At 55.9% G+C, this 24,707-nt stretch overlaps 1 protein-coding gene across 10 annotated transcripts in view; it reads right to left on the reverse strand.

The window, feature by feature from the left end:
• Nucleotides 1-24,707, reverse strand: part of GAS7 (growth arrest specific 7) — a 220,527-nt gene that overhangs the window by 22,734 nt on the left and 173,086 nt on the right. For all 10 annotated transcript variants that reach the window (XR_015243844.1, XM_086686016.1, XM_086686021.1 and 7 more), the window contains 4 exons: nt 16,665-16,718; nt 9,470-9,559; nt 6,119-6,234; nt 3,331-3,405 (listed from right to left, as the gene is read on the reverse strand). Coding sequence is in view for 9 of the 10 variants with exons in the window: in XM_086686016.1 (XP_086542142.1) it covers nt 3,331-3,405; nt 6,119-6,234; nt 9,470-9,559; nt 16,665-16,718 (335 nt within the window). In the remaining variant the exon portion in view is untranslated. The remainder of the gene's footprint in view (nt 1-3,330; nt 3,406-6,118; nt 6,235-9,469; nt 9,560-16,664; nt 16,719-24,707) is intronic.

The following is a 24,707-nucleotide window of genomic DNA, read 5'->3' on the forward strand; positions in this document are numbered from 1 at the left end:
CCGAGCTGCTGGCGGGTAGGGGAACAGACCGCGAGGTCCAGAAGCAGACACAGCATCTCAGTGGGGAACGGATGGTCTTTTCAATAAATGGTGTGGAGACCACTGTAGAGCCACGGGGAGAAGAAGAAATGTCGACCCTGACCCGACGCCACGCATGCGAATGAAGTCAGGACGCAGCACATCTACAGTGAAAGCTGGGACTGCACAAAAGCAGGCCCAGGGGGAGCAGGAACTCAAAGACGGGCTGACAGACAGGAGCCGTCCCTGCACCGAGCTGCTCACGGGCCTACAAACGAGAGCCCAGAAGCCACAAAGGCCCTGGCTGGTGCGAGTTTGTAAGTCTACCGTGGGCAGAGCGTGAGGTCAGTCACTGGCCGGTGACGGCTTTAGTGGCCTGCGAAGGTCACCGGCTGTGGGGAAGGACGAGGTCCTCGGCCCCACCTCCAGGCTGGGCACCCAAAGCTGGGCGGACGCCCCTGTGAACACGCGGCTGGGCCTGTCTGAGCAGACACCCTCCCCCAGACACCCCCCGCTCCCCCCCCCCCGCCATCCGGAGCCACCTTCACAATCGAGAAGAAAGCAATTTAGAAAATGCTCTCGCTTGAAGACCGAGCTTTCCATCTGATGAGAGGTTGATGAAAGAAATCAAACCTGAGATGTGTTTCCATTGCAATATCCAGTCCGAGGCATATGCCAAGTCGGAACGCAGGTTACTGGTGCAATTACCAACCAGAAAAGACACAAATCCCACTTCCTTTCCACACAGGCGAGAGGGAAAAAAAAAAAAAAAAAAAAACTGCAGGCAGAATAAACAATCCGATCTTGTCTGTCTACCAACGTGCACGTACCCTCTTGGAGTCTAATGGGGGCCAGCACCTTCCTGGCCTGCCCCAAATTCCTAGGACGGGGCCCACGTGTTCACCGCCCCGCCACAACCCCACGGTGCCTGCCGGAAGAAGCGTGTGCGTGTACGGGGACAGGGCACGCGGTCATGCCCGTGGGCAGGGGTGCGGCATCCGTGTGTGTGAGCGAGTGCATGTAAGGGGTGGTGGTGAGGGCCTGGCTCGTGCAGCTGGGAGCATATGCTGCTGAGCGTGTTGGCAGGATGGAGTGTCCTTGGCACTAGCCCAGGCCGAGGAGGCGGCAGCCGGAAGGTTCCGGATCGGCACTGTGGTTTGCAGGGCACGGGGATGTCCAGGAAAACCTCCCTGCCAGGTCGGAGGGGCGACTCCGCACTCCCCCCGACGATGCCGTCTCGAGCCCAGTGCCTGGGCCAGGAGGGGGCCACCGGGGCAAGCTCATTTCTGTCTGCAGAGGAGCCCCTGACCCCCCCAGGGCCACCCTGTGCCCACCAGGCCAGTGACAGGCCTGTAGAGGCGGCCTCTTGGCTGCTCACGAGCCCACGCAGAGACCGCAATCAAAGCCGCCTTTGGTTGGCATGGCCCATCCCCTGAAGGCCTCAAGCCACGCAGGCAGATCTGGACTTGTTCAACATTGCAGCCGTCTGCCGACCACAACCACACACGACACAGCGTCCCCCTTCCTTGGGGCTCACCTCCCCTTGCAGAAGGGGCCTTGACATAGACCTCACCGGCGGGAGAGACCTCGGGGGGAACCTTTTGCCTCTAACCTCCCGAGCCTGGTGTTCTTTATTCCCGAGACGAAAGTCACATCATGTGAAATTAACCGTCTTAGAGAGCACGGTCCTGTGGGGCATTTCGTACGGTGACCACACTGTTCAACCACTACCCTCTACCTTGTTCCAAAACATCTGTATCCCCCTGTTATGCACTGTTTGTGGACCCCCCCCCCGCCCCCAAATTCGTATGTTGAGGCCCTAAGCTCCCTATCCACAGCGGGGCTGTTATTTGTAGATGGGGCCTCTAAGGAAGTAATTAAGGTTACGGGAGGTCGTAAGGGGTCGGGCCCTGGCCCAGTTGGGTTCCTGTCCTTGTAGGAAGAGTCACCAGAGAGCCTCAACACCCAGAAAAGGCCGTACTTAGAACTCTAGAGGAGAGGTCTCACCAAAGCTGCTGTCACCCTGATCTTGGACTTGCCAGCCTCCAGAACCACAGTAAATTAAATTTCTATTGTTTAAGCCGCCAGGTCTCTGGTATTCTGGGAGAGCAGTCCAAGCAAATGAATGCACACCCCCAAAAGAAACCCTGTACCTGGGGGGCCTGGGGGGGCTCAATTGGTTAACCATCCGACTTTGGCTCAGGTCATGATCTCACGGTCCGTGAGTTCGAGCCCCGCGTCGGGCTCTGTGCTGATGGCTCAGAGCCTGGAGCCTGCTTCCAATTCTGTGTCACCCTCTCTGCCTGCCCCTCCCCCAATCGCATTCTCTGTCTCTCAAAAGTAGACATTTAAAACAATTAAAAAAAAAAAACAAAAAACAAAAAACCCAAACCCGTACCCATTAAACACTCCCTGGCAACCAGCCACGTTCCTTCTGTCTCTGTGGATGTCCCTATTCTGGACATTTCACATAAACAGAATCCTACAACATGCAACCTTTTTGTCCAGCTTCTTCCACTGAGGATAATGTTTTTCAGGTTCATCCACGAGGCAGCACACAGATCAGGACTTGATCCCTTCCTGTGGCTAAATAACATTCCATCACTTATCCATATATGCAATGGGGATGTACCCAATGTGCTAATCCGTCCACGTACAGATCCGTCCATATGTACGGACACGCACATATACACAGATTCATCTGAGTATCTGTTTCCAGTTCTATTGGGTATAAACCCGTGAGTGCAACTGCCGGGTCATGGGGCCATTCTGTTCAGTATTTTGAGGCGCTAACAGTTTTCCATGGCGGCTGCACCGTTTCACGTTCCCACCCGCGGGCTGAAACTCTTTGTTAAGGGACACGCAGAGTAGACTACTCTCTTCCTTCAGGAGGGACGCTTCTGGGGCCTGGAGGGTGTGGGTGAGCCTCCCCCAGCCCAGACCCCGCCCAAGGAGGGCAGGACTGTCAAAACTGGAGAGGGAGGGGAGCCGGCCAGAGAGAACTCTAACCAAGGGGCCGGGTACAGAATCGTCTCCCCCACCCCCTTGTTTCTTCTCAGCCTGTCCTCAGAGATGGGATTCGATTCGGGGGCAAGGGGGTGCTGATATACTCCAGCATCTGGTGGGAGGCCCTCGGTTACGGGGGAGTGTGGAAGGGCCCATCCTAAGTATGGATGTGCACATCAGAGGTCGCGGGTGCCCGGCCCGAGGCAGGCCTGGCAGACTTCCCCATTTAGGGGAGGCCACGGCAGCGATCAGCGATGCAAAGAGGAATCCACCCCCCCACTTCCTGCCCCGTCCCTCCCCACTCACCCTTCCTCCTGTGCAGCCAAGGAGTTCTGAGAGAGCTTAGCTAAGTTCTTCGCATACTCCTCTTCAATCTTTATCCTGCAAAACGGAGAAAACCCAACCTGTCAGCTCCCCGGTGCGAGATTGCGGGTCTGACCCGCTGACCGGCCGCTTGTAAACTCTGTAAAGGAACCCGCTAGACCAGACGCTCTGACAGTTCGGGGCTCTTGTCCCTCCGCTGACACACGGCAGGGGTTCCCCAACTATCTGCTGAAGGAACGAACTTCTCTGAACCTCTGTCTCTTCTTCTGTGAAATGGGATGTTCCCAGCTGTCTGCTGGGCTGTCGTTCACACAGCTCCCAACCCGGGGCTGGGCACTTGGGAGGCCTTCAGATGGGTGAATGTAACTTGTGATGCCCACAGGCATGCCCGGTGGTCCTCACCTCCCCCGTCCAGCCCCCAGTGCCTCTAACTGTCAAGCTGCAGGGCACAGGGATTTCCATGGAAACCAGGCAGTGCCCAGAGCATGTGGCTGATTCCAGTTCCCTAGAGAGGGAAGTTGCCTTGGTTTTTGCTTTCAGCAGGGCGGGCCCTTGACACACTTTCAAGGCAACTCTCTGGGGAGTGTTCCGTATTATCCGGCACATGGTGTTAAAGTGTCGTCAAAGGCACTGTTCACCTCCTGAGTGGTCCTCTGGGCCGTGTGGGGACAGGGGCCACCACTCAGGAGCCCCGGGCCCGTCGCTGGGCAAACAGGAAGGCCCCGGAGATGCTCTGAGGGGCTGGGGCACTCGTCCCCAGCGGCTTCGAAGCTGATGGCCCAAGGGTGTGGCGATGTGGAAACGGGGGGCCTGACTGAGCCCCGTGGCATCATTCTGAGCAAGAATCCTTTTCTGCCTTGGCCTGAGAGACCCACAGCCATGTTCCTCCTCTCCGGGCTCTGCTCTCACCTCCACCTCCGGCCGCCTCCGGGGGCCGGCTGGAGTCTATCTCCTGGTTCGTCACTTCCTGGCCTTCGCTCTGCCCTCCCCAGGGTGACCCGGGGCGGGGGGGCCAGTCTGCAGCCCCCAGCCGGCGGTCAACACACCTCTCTAGAAAGCAGATCTGACCATGGCACACTCCTAGCTTCACGTCTCCAAAGATTCCTCGAGGTCAATGGCACACACCAGGCAGGGGTCCCGGCTCCACCCGCCCATCCACCCCAGGCCGCGGCCACGGCAAACCACCTGGCCCAGCACGCTCTACCCGGGCACCTGCACTCTCGCTTGTCTCCCTAGCAGACCCCGGCGGGCCGAGAAAAGTCTGCACTCCCCGCGGAAGACCGGAGTGTTCTCAAAGGGCAGATCCCGCGTATCTGCCAACACAGTGGTGGTGTTGTTTTTTAATTTTCTTTTTAACGTTTATTCATTTTTTGAGAGACAGAGAGAGAGACAGAGCATGAGCGGGGGAGGGGAAGAGAGAGAGAGGGAGACACAGAATCCGAGGCAGGCTCCAGGCTCCGAGCTGTCAGCCCAGAGCCCGACGTGGGGCTCGAACTCACAGACCATGAGATCGTGACCTGAGCCAAAGTCAGGTGCTTTGCCACCTGAGTCACCAGGTGCCCGGCCTTTTCCTGTATTTTATACCATTGTTTCTTCGCACCTGAGCTATGAGCTCTGCTCATTCCCTAGCAGCTTCATGGGTCATAAAACAAAGATTTGAGGGGCGCCTGGGTGGCTCAGTCGGTTACGTATCCGACTTCAGCTCAGGTCACGATCTCGCGGTCCGTGTCCGTGAGTTCAAGCCCCGCGTCAGGCTCTGTGTTGACAGCTCGGAGCCTGGAGCCTGCTTCGGATTCTGTGTCTCCCTCTCTCTCTCTGCCCCTCCCCTGCTCATGCTCTGTCTCTCTCTGTCTCAAAATAAATAAATAAATAAATAAAAACAAAAACAAAAAACCCCAAAGATTTGATGAAACAAATCGAAAGCATACCTCGGAAGGAAAAGAGGTGTTTTAAAATGCCCAAGAATGATTATTAAATGATTATTATAATTAAGACAGATTTTTAAAAATACATTGCTATTTATTGTAAGTATTTCCAGCATGCCCTGGAAAGTCCAGATGGAAACTCGTGTGCATGTGAGTGGGTGCTCAGACCTTGGAGGAACTGAAAAGGCAGGAGGTGGAGAAGGAGCTTCTTATAATCTGTCCTGGCTGAATTTATCATTTCCTCGTTTCCGTTCACACAAACCATCCTTCAGCAAAACCACTATTATAATCCCTACACCTGTCATAACGACCCCACCTGACTCTTTCGTCGGACTGAGCCCCCGCCCCGCCGAAAGGGATGGGGGAACAGGTTCTACCTGCCCAGGTCTGGGACACAGCTTTGGTTCAAGGATGAAATAACAAGGTAACATTCTCCTTTCTCGTTATGATAGGGACAGAGCGTCAAATGAGGGCCACGCAGGTCAGTACAGGGGCCCAGCGGTCTATGTGCAGATGCCCCGGGGAAGGAAGATTCCAGCAGACCAGACCTTTCTGCCTTCTCCAGACAAGCCAGAGAGCCAGCTTGTAACGTAAACTCTACCAATTCAAAAACAAAAACGAAAAACGTTTACAGTCCAAACCTTAAAAACCCCACACGGGCCAAAGCCATGCGAGCTACAGTTGTCCCAAGAGCCGCAGTGGGGGCCTCTGGCTCCCCTTGGTGCTGACCGCGCCCGGTGCTGGGCGGGCAGGACGCATCCCAGCTGCTAGCCACCGACCTGGGGCTCAGGGGCCGAGGTGGCGCTGGGACTGGCCCCGGGAGCTGGGAGGGGCCCGGGTCTCACCTCTCCCGGATGAATTCTGACATTTCCTTCTGCATCTGTTTGCCCTTTAGTTGTTTCTGAAGGAGCAATTCAAACCCAGCCATGGTGCCGTTGCCTTGGGGGTCCTTCTTATCAGCCTAAAAAGGATACAGAAGCACGAGAGAGCTTAGGTGACAAGGGTGTCCCGGGTGCAGGGAAGGGAGCCCCGGAAGGGACCGGGTGTGCATGGCAAGCAGACCTTAGCCCAAGAAACTTCTCGGGCCCTGGCCGGCACCATACCTAAACCCGTGTCCTCCGCTGTTACAGCCTTTCCCCACCAGGAATCCAGACGTCAGTGCTTTGGTACTTCATGGAAGGAGCGAAAAACACATCCTTTGATATCAGACAGGTGCATCGATGAGGACCGTGTCCCAAGTTCCTAAAGACCTGGTCCTTGTCTCAGCTCAGCCACCGGGTGACACGGCCAGGCCTTTCCAATCCGGGGCTCTGTCCCCCCCCAACCCACACCCCTAACTTTGCAATAGGACTGGGCTGCATCTCTAAGATCCCTTCCAGAGCAGACTTTTTTTTTCTTTTTTAAACGTTTATTTTATTTTTTTTTAAATATGAAATGTATCGTCAAATTGGTTTCCATACAACGCCCAGTCCAGAGCAGACGTTTTAGGGGAAGGGAATTTCAGAAAGGGGTGGGTGACGCCTGGAGAGACCCCACCTCCCATCGTCAAGCGTTCGAAAAGTTTACGGACGCCCCCTCCCCTAGAACTCTCTCCCAATGCGGGATTCTCCCACCCTCAAATGAAGCGTTCTGGGCCACACTGCTAATACCTCTTGTGACAGGGAGATCACTACCACACAAAATGCACCACATCACAGCAGGGTGGCTCTGGCCATTTAAAAGCTTCTCCAGGGGCGCCTGGGTGGCGCAGTCGGTTAAGCGTCCGACTTCAGCCAGGTCACGATCTCGCGGTCCGGGAGTTCGAGCCCCGCGTCGGGCTCTGGGCTGATGGCTCGGAGCCTGGAGCCTGTTTCCGATTCTGTGTCTCCCTCTCTCTCTGCCCCTCCCCCGTTCATGCTCTGTCTCTCTCTGTCCCAAAAATAAGTAAACGTTGAAAAAAAAAATTAAAAAAAAAAATAAAAGCTTCTCCAGGTCCGTCAGGTTTGTTTCTTTGCTTTTTTTCACGTTTATTTATTTTTCAAAGAGACAGTAGGAGAAGGGTGGGGGGCGGGGCAAAGAGAGGGAGACACAGAACCCGAAGCAGGCTCCAGGCTCCGAGCTGTCAGCACAGAGCCTGACACGGGGGCTCGAACCCACAAACTGTGAGATCATGACCTGAGCCGAAGTCAGATGCTTAACCCCCCAAGCGCCCCTTCTCCAGGTATGTTTAAGATTCGAGCACTTTGCGGTATGAACGCTACACCCTGATAAAGAAGCAAAAGAGGGGCGCCTGGGTGGCCGAGTCAGCTGAGCATCTGACTCTTGATTTTGGCTCGGGTCACGATCTCGGGGTTCGTGGGCTGGAGCACAGAGCCTGCTTGGGATTCTCTCTCTCCCTCTCGCTCTCTGCCCCTCCCCCGCTCACACATGTACGCACGCTTTCTCTCAAAGTAAATAAATAAACTTAATGATTAAAGAAAAAGGAAAAGAAAAATCCCCCCCAAATACCAGGCCTCCGTGTGCCTCCCACATAAGGTGGGTGTGCCGAGCGATCCGTCCACACTCGGGAAAACCGGCCAGAAGAGGGGGGCTTTAGCGGCCGTTCACAGCAGGGAGATTTCCGTTAGAGGGAGAGATGATGTTGGAGAAAGAAAGCCCTAGAGTAAGGAACAGAGTCCCAGCAGAGCCTGAAGGAGGATGAGAACACGCAACTTTTGCTCTTGGATGCTGGCCAGGGGCAGGTCCACACACTCCCCTCTGGCTCCCCAGGGCTCCCTGAGGCCCCCACATGGTACCCCACACAGGCTGACCTCCGGCTCCTAGGGTCTCCCCTGAATGCTCTGCTTCCCACGTCCCTCTTTAGGGCTGGCGTCCATAAACTCAGCCACTTGTCCTCATGACCCCGGGGCTCCCGCACCTGCCACTGACCCCTGCCCTTGCCCATTCACAGTCCTTCCCGAGCGATGCTTCTAAACCAGACCACGCAGGCCCCCAACGTCTTCCGAACGCGGTTGGAATAAAAACCGCCGGGCTCTCAGCGCCTAAGGAGTCTCATACACTCTGTCCCCTGCTCACCGTGAGTCACCTCTGAGCTCACCCCCCCCACCCCAGGCCTCTGATGCCCCACGGAGCCCTCCCCACGATGTCTGCTGCCCCTGCACGCACCCCCAGCATCTGGAAGAAACACAGCTGGGCCAAGACGACTCACTGGGTGTCTTCGAGAGTGCAAGTGACTTATTAACGCAACAGAAGTGCTTTCGTCTAGTTCTTGGTTATCAGCAAATCTGAAAAAAGGGCAGTAATCCATTCTGCACGGTATTCTGTTTATTTATTGTTCCTCGGGGTCTCTGCACCTTTTTTTTTCCCCAAAGTGTACGATTCCGTGGTTTTTTAATATGTTCCCAAGGTCGTGCACCCATCACCACTATGTGAATCCAGAATGAGGCCCTCTCGGTGTGAAAGTCATTGCTGATTTTCAGATGCAAATGCCAACGGCTATTCCCAGGGTTTCTGAGCAGGTGGGATGTGCATTTGTCAAAAGGTATTTATTTAATTGTGGGAAAACACACTTAGCATAAAATTCACCACCTTACCCACTGTTAAGGGAGCCACCGGGTGGTAACAAGTCCCTGGGCATATGCAACCATCACCAGTGTCCTTCTCCAGAACCTTTTTTTTTTTTTAATCTTGCAAAACTGAAACTCTGCACTCAGTAAACAGGATGCAGCAAGTTCTAGAAGCACAGTTACTAAAGGCGAATTCTCTACCGACCCCTGCCCCCAACCTCATCACTGATGGAAGCAGGGAGGCCCAAAGAGGTAAAGCGTTTGTGCAAGGTGTCCCCTTCAAGCGTGCCCCACCAAGTCGTGAGAGCAGATTCCCCCACTGAAGGTGCTTCCAGTCCCCTGCCCTTACGGAGCAGCAAAGGAGTGACCCTCGGGCTTATCTGCATTCTGTCCAGGGGTTTGTTTCCATGTGGCCCTGAAGGAAAATCCTGTGGATTCTCTGAGACTTACGGAATCATCTGGACTCCCAAGAGGGGCTTAAATTCCTGCCTCGGATGCTAAATCTCCTGTTGAGACCTAAAGAGAGAACCCTTCTTCTTCGAGCTCGAGGCCCCTCATGCCCCTTCCGGCTGTTCACTCTTGATCCTTTGGTGGGGGGTGGGGGGGGGAGAGGGGCGGTCACAGAGCAGGGGAAACCGACGCACCACTTACCCAGAAGTAGTCACAATAGCTCCACTCTGTAGGTTTCAGCAGTTGCTGCTCTGGCATCGTGTCCGGATGAGGAAACGTCACGCAGTTTATCTGCAGGGCACAGGACAAGGCAGGAAGTGACTTGCCTGGACGGGAAGGCTTTGCGCCTGGGACACAGCATTACAGAGGCCTCCCTTCAGCGCCCGCTCGATAGAGCGTGCGTGGCAATCCTGGGAGGCACGTGTTTTTCGAATGAGGGGCAAAGGACACCCACGCCCCCAGAGGGGCTGGAATCGGCCAGAACTCTCTGGAAGGCAGTATAGTAACAGCATCCACCAAAACCACACACAGCGTGAGCCTCTGACCCGGCGACTTGTTCGTCAAAGACCACCCCCTACGGATGGATCGCGTGTGTCTAAACCCTCTTGTCTACCAGCACACGGGTTTGTAGCAGCAAAAACACAACTCCACTGTCCTCCAGCAGGGGAACGGCTACACAAAGCTTGGGGCAGAGGGGCATCTGTGGGGTGTGCATCGAGAGCAGAGGACACGGGGAGAAAGTTCTAACATGTGGCTACAGATGTTGTGCCGGGTCATATTATTAAGTGGGGAAGAAAAACATGAGCTGCAAAACGGTACTTAAGAGTATGCTACCATTTGCATAGGGAAAAAAAAAAAACACAAACAAGAGAGAAAGAGAGAGAGAGAGAGAGAGAGAGAGAGAGAGAGAAAATACACACACATTTGGTTATTTACGTACGGAATACTTCTGGAAGCCGATAACATCGTTTGCTTCCAGAGAAAGGAATTCTGTGGTTGAGGGTCAGGGCGACAGGTTACCTTGTGCGTTTCATTTCACAATATTTATTCTACGAACAAAGAGCGTCTGAAAAGATGGTCCAGGATGTGTGCTCGGGGCTGGCCCTCGCCCAGGAGAGGGCAGTGCAGACATTCCTGGGACCTGTCTCACACTTTTCCTGCCCAAGCTTGCCCGCCAGGGGGAAGTGGTTTTACCACTGCTTTTGCTGGGCCTGTTTCCAGCCCGGGATCCGCTCCTGTGGAACCTGCTCGTTTGTGTCCTTTGTGGGAGCCACAGAGCCTCACCCTGCAGACTTTAACTGTCACCACGGAGCCTGGAGCTGCTGCATTGGGGGCCGTCTGATGATCAAGGCAAGAGCTGTGCAGAAAACCCAGGGGTCCTGGGGTCGCTTGGGGGGGCTCAGTCGCTTAAGCGTCTGACTCTTGGTTCCGGCTCAGGTCATGATCTCCTGGTTCGTGAGTTCGAGCCCCATGTCAGGCTCTACGCTGACAGCACGGAGCCTGCTTGGGATTCTCTCTCTCCCTCTCTCTCTGCCCCTGCCCTGCTAGCATTCTCTCTCTCTCTCTTTCTTTCGCTCTCAAAATAAATAAATAAACTTTTTAAAAAAATTAAAAGAAAAAGAAAACCCCAGGGGTTCTGGAGAGAGGCCACCAACTCCAAAGCCAAGCAGCCACGCAAACAAACAAGGTACAGGCGCCACTTGGTCAGAAACTGCAGCGTGGGGGCAGAGGGGAGGGGGGCGAGCAACCTCGGCCTTGGGAAGAGGTGGGGTCTGCGGAGATGCGGGTAGCCAGCGGATTCCTCCTAGCTCCTCCCGACTGGTGTCAAGCCGGCACAAAGAGCCGACTCAAGAGAAGCCAAAAATCAGGACTCTTAGGCGAAGCGTCTCCATGTTTAAATGCTGGCAAGTGATTCAAAGTTAAAGATGCTAATAAGGACGACCAAATTCCTCTGCCAGCTGAGTCGGGCTCACGGGCCCCCAGCCGTGTCCTGGGGTTCAGGGCCCCCACCCTCTGCTGCCAGGGGCACAGATCTTCCTTGTAGTCTCGGGAGGAGAGCAGGGGAGAAGTCCCAGCGGAGGACAGGAGCCCCCTCCTCCCGGACCCTGACATCTGGTGGAAGGAAGGGCTGAGATTCCCACTCTGAAGGAAAAGACAGAGTGGCAGGAATGACCTAGAGAACCCCAGAAACAGGGAGCACGGATTTCCACCAAGGTCAAAGTGCAGGTGCGAGGGACCCCCTGGGGTGGGGAATTTCCACCCCAAGGTGTCCCTGGCCTGCAGGAGCCTGCTGTGGGCGGTGAGGGAGGGCCACCTCTCAATCCCCACAGCAGACAACGGTCTCCCCACACCCTCTCTCCAGGCTGCCGCTCAAGGCGTGTCCAGAGGGGAGTCTCCTTCCGGGGCTTCAATGACCGACGGCCACACGCATCTCCCATCGAATCGTGGAAACAGGGGCTGGACCGCAAAGCTTCACGTGTTCCTTATTTCATGTAATGGCTACTCCTGTGTCCAAAGATAACAGCGATCGCGAGGCATTTTGTCTTGCTTAATAATGTGGTCCGTGAAAATTTCAAACAAATCTAATGGCAAATTAACTGTGACATTAGACTGGGCCTTAAGGATCACGGAACCAGCGAGGGGGGGGGGGCATGGTGGTACCCAGAAGTGGACACAAGTGTCTTCTAGGGTGTCCTGTCGGCGTCTAGAGGCAAGGGGTCCCACACGTGGCCCCGTCACAACCACTGAAAGGGAGCTGTCTGGGCTGGGGGAGACAGGAGGGGAGGGTAAGGGCTCATCCCTGTTGTTGCTCTTACCACTCGGTGAGGACACAGGTCCTTGGACAGACTGGTTGGGGACCCCAGGGTGCCTGTCCCCCGCCTGTACCAACTCTGGTTTGGGGACAGGCTGGCTCCCAGCTGTCCTGGGGGGGGTGTTGCATTTCCCCAATGCTCACAGAGCCCTGCGCCTCCTGGTGGGCGACTGGAGAACTGCACCCTGCCGGCCTCCCTACCCCCAACCACCGCCCCAGGAGGCAGCTGTTAACACCCCCCTCCACCCCCGGGGGGGCTTGGGGGGGGGGAATCAGTGGACAGCCCTCACTCAGACACCCCACCAGGGGCCTTGCATGCATTCACTCTCAGGTCATCATCTCAGCAACCCCGCCAGCTGGGTTAACACGGGCCTCATTTTTGCAAGAAGAAAACCCGAGGGTCACAGAAAGCAAGAATCCGAATCAGAGCTGGGCTGACCACAGAGCTCAAGGCCTCCACCCACAGCAGTTCATTCGGCGGACCCCTTGCTCGGCCATTTCCCATGCAAACATCTGCTGAGTGGCTACCCTGCTAGATCCTTCCAGCCCTTTGCACACACGCATTTGTAATTACACTTCTCATGACTGCTTAATTAGCATCTCTTTTCTTGACAGTCTGCCCCACGAGGGGAGGGAGACCCTTTCCCTGCTGTTTCCCTATTGCCTGGCAAGCACAGCCCCCGATGGGAGCTCAGGAAGGGTTTCTTGGTGCAATGACTCAAGGGCCAGAGACGGACAGAATGCTCTCTGTCCTCAACGGTCTTACAGCCTCACGAGGAAGGCACACAAGTGAGAAAGTAATAGCACCACTTTGGGATAAATAGACCACTGGGCTTAAACATGGGTGCTGGGACTGCAGGAAGGGCGAGGAATCAGAGAGAGAGAGAGATTTAGGTAATGAGAGGGTTAGGGTTTGGCAGACAGTGGGGGGGAAGGCCCGAGGTCTCAGGATGCGTCCCACAGTTGGGGAGCCAGGGAGCAGTCAAAACTGAGGCCGGAGGGGCACCCTGCAGGCACGGCAGCCCGGAAAGTGCCCTGAAGCACAGTGACCTGACTGGGCTACTCGCGGGGTGCACACACTGGCCGCGGCAGAGGGGGCGCACTGGAGGGAGAACACCCACCCTGGCCACCAGGGAGGCTCCCCAGGGACCAGCCCTCCTCCCAAGGCCTCCCGGGCACCGGGCACCGCCAGAGCTCCAGGGATCGTCTTTCCTCCCAGCAGACACGGGGCGCGGGGTGGGGGGGGGTCGTCCTAAGGAACCATCCCCTGCTAAGAGCTAGTAACTCGTTCTGACTGCTTTACACCTATCGCCTCACTCAGTTGTCACGGCAACCCTGGAAGGCGGGTGCTATTACTATCCCCATGCTACAGGGCAGGAAACGAAGGCACAGAGAGGTTAGGTAAGTTATGCAAGATCACACAGCTTGTGTGTAACTGACGGTGCAGTCACGGTCTGAAGTCAGACAGTCTGGCTTTCTGCTTCCGTCGCACCGCCTTCTACGCTCCTATCCAAGGCAGGGGCTCAGGCAGGAAAGGGTGCTCAACACGGAGGAGCGGGGGTCTGCCTCTCCATGAATACTGTTTGCGAGAAGTTCTGGGAGCCACCTCCCCACCCTCGCTCCTCCTGAAATCACCATCCTCGACCTGCAGCATCTTGATGCTGACACCAACCCCGTTTTCTCCAACCCTCAGATAAATGGAGGAAGCCCCTCCCCTCCCTGCTGAGCACAGGTTCGACCCGCGCCCGGGGCTCCGATGCGGGGAGTCCCTGAGCGCATCCCCCGCGGCCCCCAGTCCCGGCCCCATGCGGAGGCTGTGCTGGAGGGCAGAGGCCACGGTCTCTCACCCACCTATCTGGGCAGCTGGCTCTGACTGTGCTTCTGGGCTGATCTGGGAGGGCGTGGAAGGGGGAAAGTCAGAGCGGAGGTCTGTGGGAGCAGAGAAGAAGCGACCCAGAGGGTTCACCTCCCGCCCTCGGGCTCCCACCCAGGGTTCCAGGGTGCCCGCCGGGTCACATCAGGAAGTGGAAGCTGAGGACCACAGGAGTCCCCAGAACCTTCCTTCCAGGACGGGAGTGTGGCGGTGTAATTGTCATCTTCTCTGGAATCGTCTAGATTCTGACACATCGTGTTTGTGCCGAGGGCTGCGAGCTGCCCTTAGTGCCTGTCATTCCTCATCAAGCAATTCGGTCCACAGCTGGCCCTGCCCAAGGCGTGCTCCGGGCCCCCAGCGGGAGGGGGAGGCTGGAATCTCAGAATCGAGCTCAATCCTGGCTCCGTAGCCCCCACGAAGACGCAGACCCAGACCAGGACCCGGACGCACGACCCTTTGCTGCCCAGCAAGCATCCGGGTGAATCGCTCTAAGCGTCTGCTCCGTGGGATCTGCACCCCGACAGGGTGACAGGGTGGGAGACTGCTCACCCCGTCGTCCCCACTCACCAGGAGGGGTTTCCTGCACCCCGGGAGCTGGGCCGTACCCCCTGCCCCCACCCCGTCCCAGTGGCCCTGCAGGGTCTCCTCCCTGGAAAACCATGAGCTCTGGAGGATCAGAGCCCAGAGGAAGGACTGGGGACGGGGCAGGGAGGGAGCGAGTGCTGTAGGGACAGGGTAGAGGGGAGGCACACAGGCCTTCACCCATCTGGACACCTGGGGGCACGCAGCCGGCAGACCCAGCCCCAAGACCGGGGAGCTGCTCCGCACCCTCTGGCCAATCCCTCCCATCCTCAGGTTCTCCAGCAAAAACTGGCAGACTCCGGCTGGGGTCCCAGACCAACCAGGTCGTAGGTCCAGGAATCCTCCGAGGAACCCGCGTTTTAAGTAAGCTCCCCGGAGGCTGTGGCGGCCGACTGCACTTTGCAGGCTAGCTCGGAGAGGCACCGATGTAGGTCAGTGGAAGGAGGAGGGAGGACACGGGCTGGGAGGGCCGGTGAACAAGGTGTGCTGGAGAGGAGACCCTGGGGCGAGGCCCAGGGCGCTCAGAGGATGCCCCAAGCTCCGGCTCAAAGGCTCAAAGGCTCAAAGGCAAGGCACAGCAGGTGGGTGACGGGGGCCCCACCCTGGGGCCTGAGACTGTCTCCCCCTTCCCGGCAACTGCTTTCCGCTTTCCATTTCTGCTTTGGACTTTTCTTCTACAATTCCCACATACGCTCCCCGCCTTCTTCTCCCTCTTTCCCCATTTCAGGGAACTTTAGGGGCTCCTGCCTTGCTCTGGGGCAGTCGATGGCACCCTAAAGTGGCAGGAAGATGCCCTCAGGAGGTCTGCCCTGGACTCAGGCCCCACTCTCAGGAGGTAACAGCACAGGTCTCGAATCCCGATGCTTCCCAGCCGGGAGAGGTATATGGCTGTGTGCCTCAGTTTCCTCATCTGTAAACCGGGTCGAGAAGGCAACTGGACACAGAGCATTGACTACAAGCTCTGTTCTAAGTGCTTTCTGTGTACAGACTCATTTAGTCCGCACACGATCCCCAAGGCACAGACACCCACCATCTCTCCATTGTACAGACGTGGACACTGAGACCCAAAGGGGCAGAGACACTTGTCCCGGGCTGCCGTGCAGCTCGCAGGTGCTGTAACGGACCCTCTGGCTTCAGACCCCCTTGTTCACAACACTGGTTCTGTCCCCTCCCCCTCACACAGTGAGCGGAGAGCGAAATGAGCCGCTCGGAACACTACTGGTGCATAATAAGTGCACACCAAAGGGGCAGCAACTGTTGCTGATGTCGTTGTGCATGCAAACCTCTCTTTCCTCCAAAGCAGGATTTGCAGCCTCCACCAGCCAGGGAAGGCATACCCACTGTCGGGGTCATCTCCGTGGGGGTGGTCAGAACGGCTCAGAGCTGGCTGTGGCAGACGGAGCCCAGGAGAGCAGGTCCCCATTCCCGGCTCCGGGGCACCTGTGTCCAAACAGCAAACCCAGGACCACACTTCTCACGTCTCCGAGCCCTTGGCTGTCTGAGCAGCCGGACGATGCATCTGCCCCCGACATGCGGCTGGTGTGTGTGTGTGTGTGTGTGTGTGTGTGTGTGTGTGTGTGTGTGTGTAGAGGGGTGCCCTCCTCAGCCTGCACGTGGGAGCTTGGCGGGCTTCTGCAAGAGCCCCAGGAGGCGGTCTGGCCACCCCAGGCAGGAGCCGCCTGCTCCCGTCAGGAACTCTATTCTTAGGGTGATTTCTCTTGTTTTTAACTTTGGTACCTTCTAGAAGTCACCCTGCGTGAAAGCCAGCCCCAGTGGGTGTAATTTACATGTCATGTCGCTTAGGCGGAGTATGGCCCACCCCCCTTCAAACCACCCCCCCCCCCCCCGCGCCCGCCCGCCAGCCACGGCTTCTGCCTCGATCCCACCACGCCTGCACTCGGTCATCATCGGTCATCCGGAGTGAAATCAACAGAAGGGTCGGGGTGGAGGGCGGGGGTGAGGGAGGCAGGGGGGCATTTCGGCTACATCCAAGCTCTGGAACTCCCCCGTTTCCAGGCTGGGCTCCCGCTCAGCTCAGCGGTCCACATCGCCATGGCAACCACCCAGCGTGGCAGAAAGCCCCAGAGCTCGCCCAACCTGGGAGCAGCACCCAGCGGGGAGTCACTTACCGTGATGGTGTTCTCCTTGTTCTGCTTTTTGCCTGGTGACGAGGATCCCAGGTTCTGGGGAGAGAGGCAAGAAACCTCATCAAAGCTGTTCTCCATCCTGGACGTCTGCGCTTTCTGTTCGGGCTCCCCGAAGGCAGCGGGGGGATGAGTGGAGGCCCCTTGCTGGGGCAGTTGGGGGGAGCAGATGCTCAAGCTGCCATTAACCCTTAAGTCACCATGTTCTGGAAGAGGGCAGGCAGGGGTGGCCCGGACCCCACACTGCTCCGGGGGGGGGCTTCCCGGCTTTGAAGGCAAACAGGAGGAAGCCTCCCGCACAGCTCCAAACCAGGTCTCCCTCCTCTTCTCCCTCTTCTCCCAGTTCCTGATTCGGGCAGTTAACCCCTCAGCTGCCCTCTGCTGGCAGACCGGTCCGCCTGCTGCCCGAACCCGCAGAAGCCACCCGAGAACAGAGAGTTAAAGCAGGCCACCACCTCCATGACATCTTATTCTGAATCCCCAGGGTCCAACATGTCCAATCCTCAAGCCGCGGAACGTGCATGGCTGGCGGGGTGAGGGGGGGCGGGCTCGGCCACCTCCGTGACGTGGGAGGGAGGCAGGAGGGATTTCTCGGCAGAGGCGAGTTGAGGCTCTTATTCATTCAGGCTCTGGATTGCCTTTTTATGTTTTCCTGTTGCCTGCAAACAAACTAGGGTCCCAAATGCCTCCGTCCCCAGGTCCTCAACATCTTGCCCCGGCCCTAGGATGGTCCTGGTGCAGAAAATTAAGGATTCCTAAGCTGAAAACACGACATGGGTCACAGGAGCCTAAAGGGGCAGGTCGATCCTGGGTCGTCACTGCCCCACAATCAGCAGTTACACTAACGAGTCAACAGGGTCCCAGACTGTCCTGAGCCACACGGTGCGTGGGGTACACGCATGACGTGGGACCCACGGCCTTCTTTCTCTAGTGAAACTTAAGGACGTGGTTGTTGACACTTCCTAGAAAAGGCTCAGAGAGGTCCCTCCATCCAGCCTCAGGGAACCAGCAGCCCCCCATCCCGGGCCAGCAAAGCCCGGACCACCGGCATGAGCGGGGGTAGGGGTCAGCGCTGCCTCAGGATCTCAGCTGCTCACCGCACAAAACAGGGAGCTGGACTGAGTCCCTGTTTGCGGTTCCCTCATTCCTTTACTCCCGTCCAGATCGACCTGGGCTGGTACGGGAAGTCCGTTAATGGAAGCGGATGCCCTCTGACCGTCCAGCTAAAAGAACTCTATAGACCGGTCATGTTCCGGGTGAGGAAATAAACTCAGTAGTCTGGACACCCTGCCAAGCCACGGGTCTCCTCTGAGCCTCGATTTCACCGGTTGCTATCGACGGTCCACAAGCTTTGGAGGGCATCAGAATTAACAGGCACTGGCCCCACATCGGGTCCCGGCCGCACCCCCCGGAGCTGAGCTGGCAGCAATCAGGTGGGCCAGCGCCTCTGAAGCAGAGTCCGGGGGCCTCCCTTGGGGACACACTGATCTACGTGGTGTCATTCATCCAGGCTCCCTCACTATGGCAGCCGCACCGGCTCAAGCGTGTGACCAGCCACAGCTTCCCCAGACATTTCCAGAACAACGACGTATGACCTTCCCCTGAATCGTCTCGAGCTATCAGTGGTCGCCCAGGGCATGTGCCCAAATTGGGAGGAAGACCGAGGCCACGTGGCTGGAGCTCGAGTGCCACTATCCTGTGGCGGGTGCGGGGGTCTCTCGCAGGTTCATCCACGCAGAGGCACTGGCCAAACAAACCCATGCCGGGGAGGGGAGAGGGGAAAGGGACACTCCAGCATAGATTCTCCCCACCATCGACACACACTGCCACCACACTCCGAGCTCTCGCCCACCAGGATGTCAGCTAATGCACTAGCAACCAGTCTCCGTATCGATGCTGACGACGGGGACGAGGGGGGAAACTCTCAGAAGGAGGGAGACACCAGCCTAGGCATCAGACATACTCAAACCTGCGTAATCCTCCCAGACTCCGCGAATTCAGAGGCACCGCCTCCATTGCACAGATGGGGATACTGAGGCTTGCGGAAACGAACTCGTTTGTCTAGGGTCACAAGGCAAGTGAAACTGGAGCCTGCGGCTGAGTCTCGCTTTTCTCGATATTCTGCCGGCTCCCCACTTGGAGACCAGGGACGATCTCTTGTTTTCCAGGTGGCTCCACAGGGGTCAAGAAAGATCATCATCCACAGTCACTGACCTGGGGACCACCGTGTCCAAGGCTCTGTGGAATGGAGCCAGACACAGAGGTGGCCCTCCTCCCTGTAACTGGGGCCAGGACAGGAGTGCAAGTAATGGCATTGACGATGCGGGCAAGGGGTCCTCTGCCCCCCCTCCCCCGCCCTCTCTGCCCTCCTGGATGCTCAGTCTCAGCCAGGGCTGAGCAGGGTGACGCCAAGCCCTTCCAGGCAGCTCAGGCTCTGTCCTTGTTGCCAGCGGTCTGTGCCTACTGTCCCAACATCACCTACGTACATATGCATCATATACACACACTATATATACATACGTGTACACACATCCACACATCACACACATCCACACACACACACCTGTCGCACTTCACAAAAGGGCCCGGAAGGAATTACACCTCCGTCACAGGGAGAACACCTACTAGCCAGAAGCTGGCTTCTAAATACTATTCCATACTAAAAGGAAACGAGTCCCTTGGAGAAATGGCTCATTCCAGATGCCAGACAGATCTGGCACATTCAATTGTTCTGGGAGGGACGAAACAGGGCAAAGAACAATGTGGTCTCACCAAAGGACCCAGGCGCCAGCAGAGAGAGGGTCCAACAAGCCAAATTTGGGACAATTTGGGCATGATTGTGAATAACGACCGAAAACGAGTAACTTAAAAGGCAGCAAAGGGGGCGAGGGGTGTATGCGGTATTTCTTTATGGAAGAATGCCCCTAAAAATGGTTAAGGAATCAGAAAATTACCATTTGCAAACCCCAAAGTCAAAACGGATCCAGGCCACGGTCACCAAGGATGCTGAAGCACTGAGGAACAGTATCACCCTTACCATCCCCCCACCCCCAGATTACTGGCTAATCAGAAAGGGAAAATGCGCCCTTGCAAAGGGGCCATCGCATTAACCGGGAGCTCAAACTCAGCATCGCTGGAGGGGTGCTAACCTGAGAAGCCCCAGGAGGTAGAAACCTTTGCCAAACTGCTAACCCTGAATCTAAGCAGAAGAAAAGAAGTAGATAATGCATCAGGGTCACTCTGCAACTGACCTGGGCTCTTCCCACAAACAGCCACCGTGGGGCAAGACAGAAAGAACAAATGTGTGGGGAAAATACAGTCTAGATTAAAAGGAGCTAAAGCCATAGATGAGATAAAATGGTGAGTCCACAGGATGGGATACTACGTGGCCCCGGGGAAAGGCACACAGTGTCACTCCATTTGCAACATTCGCAGACCTTGAAACATTGTTGTAAGTGAAAGAAGCCAGACACACGGAGGCCCTGCACGGTGCCGTTTCACTTCTATGAAATGTGCAGAAGAAAGAGGCTCACCTACGGAGACAGGCAGAAAGCAGATTAGTGGGTGCCCAAGACTTTTGGGGATTCTTTCCAGGGTGATCAAAGGGCTCTAAAATGGATTGTTACTGATGGTCCTGCAACACTGTACGTTGTAAATGACTGGATGAATTACATCTCCGGAGAGAGAGGAACAGAGTAAAAAGATACAGTAACCAATGTATCCACCTGTAAAAGTGGGATGGACTTTAGCCTTGGGATGTTGCCAGTGTCCATAATAAAAGTTTATTTATTTATTTATTTTTAAAGTTTATTTATTTTGAGAGAGAGATCAGGGGAGGGGCAGAGAGAGACAGACAGAGAATCCCAAGCAGGCTCAGCACCCGCAAGCCGCAAGATCATGACCTGAGCCGAAATCAAGGGACGGATGCTTAACCGACTGAGCCACCCAGGCACTCCAGTAAAAGTTTGTTTGTTTTTAAATGTCCTTTGCCTAGGATTCTGGAAAGTTTCTCTCCTTTTTTAAGAGTCCCTCTCCAGCCTGGTTTCCTACTCTCTGGCCCGGGGCCACTCTACTGTTACCATGCGGTGAGGACCCACAAGGGTGGTCACCCACAAAGGTAGAGCTGGGTGGACTGCATCGTACGTTCACAACTGCCATGCAAACCCAGGCTTTGCACGTCTTCTGACCCCGTCCTCCCAGCCTTACCTCCTCGGCAGGCGGGATCCAGAATGAAGCCTCTCGATGCTTCCCTGTACCGTCAGAATAAAACCCAAGCGCCTCACGGTAGGCCTGTGCAGACTCGGCCGGCCCCACCTTCCGCCCTCCTGACACCTGCTGAGCCTGTAAACCACAGCCCCACTTGGCCGCTGTGGATTCTCTGAAACCACTGCCCTCCTTCCCCTTCCGGCTATCCGCATGTGCTGTTCCCTCCGCCTGGAAGGCTGTTCCCACCACCACCCTACCCTGTGCCAGGCTAAACCCTCACTCATCTGCCCAGTCTTAGCTTACGCACCTTTTCCCACAAAGCCCATCACTGACGTTTCTGCCATCACTGACCGCCACCGGCCAGGTCCCAGGGACACACACTTCCCTCCCGCCCGTACCACTGCTGACACGAAACACTTGTTTATCTCGTGCCTTCTCCAGCAAGGCAGGGGCTGGGCTATGTGCCTGCGAGTCAATGCCTGGCCAAGGAGGAGGCACTCAATGCAACATGTGTTGCTGGGCTCAAGGGAAGCCCCACCGGGTAGAGGAGTCTACCTCAAACTCCCTTCTCCGGTGGGACCCTTCAGTTTCCAAGCCTTTGGTCCCAGCCCCTGTCTCCTCTCCTGGGTCTTCCTGGGGGATGCTCATGGGAAGCCAGGACAACTTTGGCCACCAAAGCGCCTGGGCTCCAGGGGCAGATCCCTTGTGTGACCCCCACCCCACCTGCACAGGGATCCGAGAGGGAGCCCATCACAGGCGGGCAGGCAGGGGACAGACCAGGATGTGCTTCCAACAAAGGCCAGTAAGACTATCAGCTTCTGACACCCCAGCCTCGCAATCAGGTGGACCCCATTTATCCAATACCCCGGCAGCCCACCCCAAGGCTGCAGGCTGGAAAACTTCCACTAGGTGGCGCCAGGCCACCACCACCTGCGCCCGGCCATCTGGTCTCCCAGGACTTGGGGGAGGACCAGGCAGGCACCCAGCCTGCATCAGTCCTGTCCACGACGGGGGCACGGTGGGGGACACATTCCTGGTGGCCCGGGAAGATCAGGTATGCACTCCCCACCCCCAACATTTTAATCTCCCTGATTACCCTGCTTAAGGAGGAGCAGAGAGCAGAAAAAAACAAAAAAAAAACAAAAAAACAAAAACCATAGAGGGCTTTGAGCAAACCCTGGGCAAGCTGCTTGGCCCAGCCCCCTACCCTGTATCTCCACCGGCCATGTGTTCCTTTGCTCATTCATTCACTCTCCAGGTATTACAAAGTCCTAATTGCTGTTCATTATAATTCACAGGGATGGCGTGAGTAATACTTTGCATGTCAAAGAGCGCCCTGTTTACTTTGGGGATAGCTTGCTGGCTCTGTAAACAATAAAACTCATCCTCTTTCTGTGATTGGCCCCAAGCACCTTTGTGGGAAACCAGCACCTTCTAGAATCCTTCCACTGCCTAAAAAAAAAAAAAACCCAACATGCTACATTCCAGTCGTGGGAAGCAGTGAACCACTGCGTATTTGCTCTCTCCACGCACTGTGTTATTTATTTTTGTTACTTAAAGACATTTTTTTTAACATTTTTGAAGGGGGGGGCAGAGGGGCAGAGAGAGCGGGAGAGAGAGAATCCCAAGCACTCTGTGCGGTCAGTGCAGAGCCCTCCAGGGGACTCGATCTCACGAACCATGAGATCATGACCCGAGCCAAAATGGGGTCAGACGCTTGACCGACTGAGCCACCCAGGCGCCCCATGTTTTTGTTACTTTGATGACACATCAATGCTCAACGTGACCATCCAAAAAGAATACACACTCAATTTCCACCTGCCCCTCAGCAGTCACGGCCTGTCCAGGCCGGGGTCTCCGGAGCTGGCCTGCTCTGCGTCCCCAGGGACCAGAACCTTGTTTCTACCCCTGCTCACTGCGTCTGCCTTCCGTTAAAGTAAAACGCACTCATTCCAGGCAATGCGAAAAATACTGCAAAGTGCAGAGAAAACACAAAGTACCTTAGGCCAAGGTTTCTCAACCTCAACACCATGTGTGTTTTCTAACCGGACAATTCTTTTTCTTTTTTTTTTTTTTTTAACTTTATTTATTTATTTCGAGAGACAGCATGTGTGTGCAAGCGGGGGAGGGGCAGAGAGAGAGAGGGAGAGAGTGAATCCCAAGCAGGCTCCAGGCTCCGAGCTGTCGGCACGGAGCTCGGACTTGTGAGTGCGAGACCATGACCGGAGCTGAAGTTGGACGCTTACCCGACAGACACCCAGGGGCCCCTTTAAAAAAAAAATTTTTTTTTAGTATTTATTTTTGAGAGGTGTGTGTGCTTCCCTCCAACCCCCCAACTATCGTGTTCTCTCTGCATTTCCCTGAATCATTATATATTCTTCAGAAAAGGGCTTTCTCGTGTCTGCATGATATCGCAGGCTGGATGGATATTCAGTGCCAAAATCCATTTTACCCATCCCGTGTTGCTAGACAGGTTGGACCCAACACGGGTAGTGCCGTAAATGATGCTTCGCACATAAATCAGAATCCCGGGATGTGTTCCGAGGACAGATACTGGAGGGGGAAATTCCTGGGTCAAAAGTCAGCTTCTGAGATGGTTATATCCATATACGTTAAAAAACAAAAAGGTGGGGCGCCTGGGTGGCGCAGTCGGTTAAGCTTCCCACTTCAGCCAGGTCACGATCTCGCGTGATCTCGCGTGATCTCGCGTGAGTTCGAGCCCCGCGTCAGGCTCTGCGCTGATGGCTCGGAGCCTGGAGCCTGTTTCCGATTCTGTGTCTCCCTCTCTCTCTGCCCCTCCCCCGTTCATGCTCTGTCTCTCTCTGTCCCAAAAATAAATAAACGTTGAAAAAACAAAAAGGTTTAGTAATAACGTCACTGTATTTGGGGGTGGGGGGTACTATGTTCTATCAGAGAAAAAAGCCAGAATGACGGGGGGGGGGGGGGATGTTTCCAATATTCTTCTTGATGTACCCAAGCCAACAGCAGCTTTTTCCCTTCTGTTACAGCAGAGAAGGAGCTAGGCTGAGGTCTTCAGAAATCACCATGCAGCCGGGTGGTAAAAGTCAGGTTCGTCCCACATAGGTCGGCAGGGGCAGTTTGGGGGCTCAGCAGAAAACACACAGTGCCAGGGCTGGGAGGGACGTGTGCCATGAGCAGGGGAGCAAAGCGGCTACATTCACATGCTGTGTCCTATCGTCTGTGCCCGGGTCCTCGCTGCTAAAGTCGCGGTCCCCTGACCGACATCATCAGCATCATCCGGGGCCTGGTTGGAAACACAGAAGCTCAGGGTCCCTCCTAGACCTTCTGAATCAGAATCTACATTTTTAAAAATGTTTATTCATTTTTGAGAGAGAGAGAGAGAGAGAGAGAGACCGTGAGCCGGGAGAGGCAGAGAGAGAGAGAGGGAGACACAGAATCCGAAGCAGCAGCCTCCGGGCTCCGAGCCGTCAGCAGAGCCCGACGCAGGGCTCGAACCCACGAACCGCGAGATCATGACCTGAGCCACCCAGGCGCCCCAGAACCTACATTTTTAACAAGAGGCCTGGGTGATGAGGAAGTCCGTCAAAAGGGGAGAAGCCTTGGCCCAGATGGACGTCCGATTTCTTTCCCAGAGAGTTAGCTGAATTAATCTGGGCCCGACCGAACAAAGTTTCCAAAAATGAACACTCCTGTCTGTGTGACTGCCAAGTGTCACAGCTCGGCTGAGCTCAGCAACAGATCACAAGGCCTTGCTCTGAAGGGCACGTGGCACCCGCTGTTGGGGATAAGCGGCCACGGTCATCCCGCACAGCAGCCAACACAGGTATCACCATTGCCATC

The sequence above is a fragment of the Puma concolor genome, chromosome E1 (genome assembly GCF_028749965.1).
Source record: "Puma concolor isolate L17-30 chromosome E1, mPumCon1.1.hap2, whole genome shotgun sequence".
NCBI classification, from domain to species: Eukaryota; Metazoa; Chordata; class Mammalia; order Carnivora; family Felidae; genus Puma; species Puma concolor.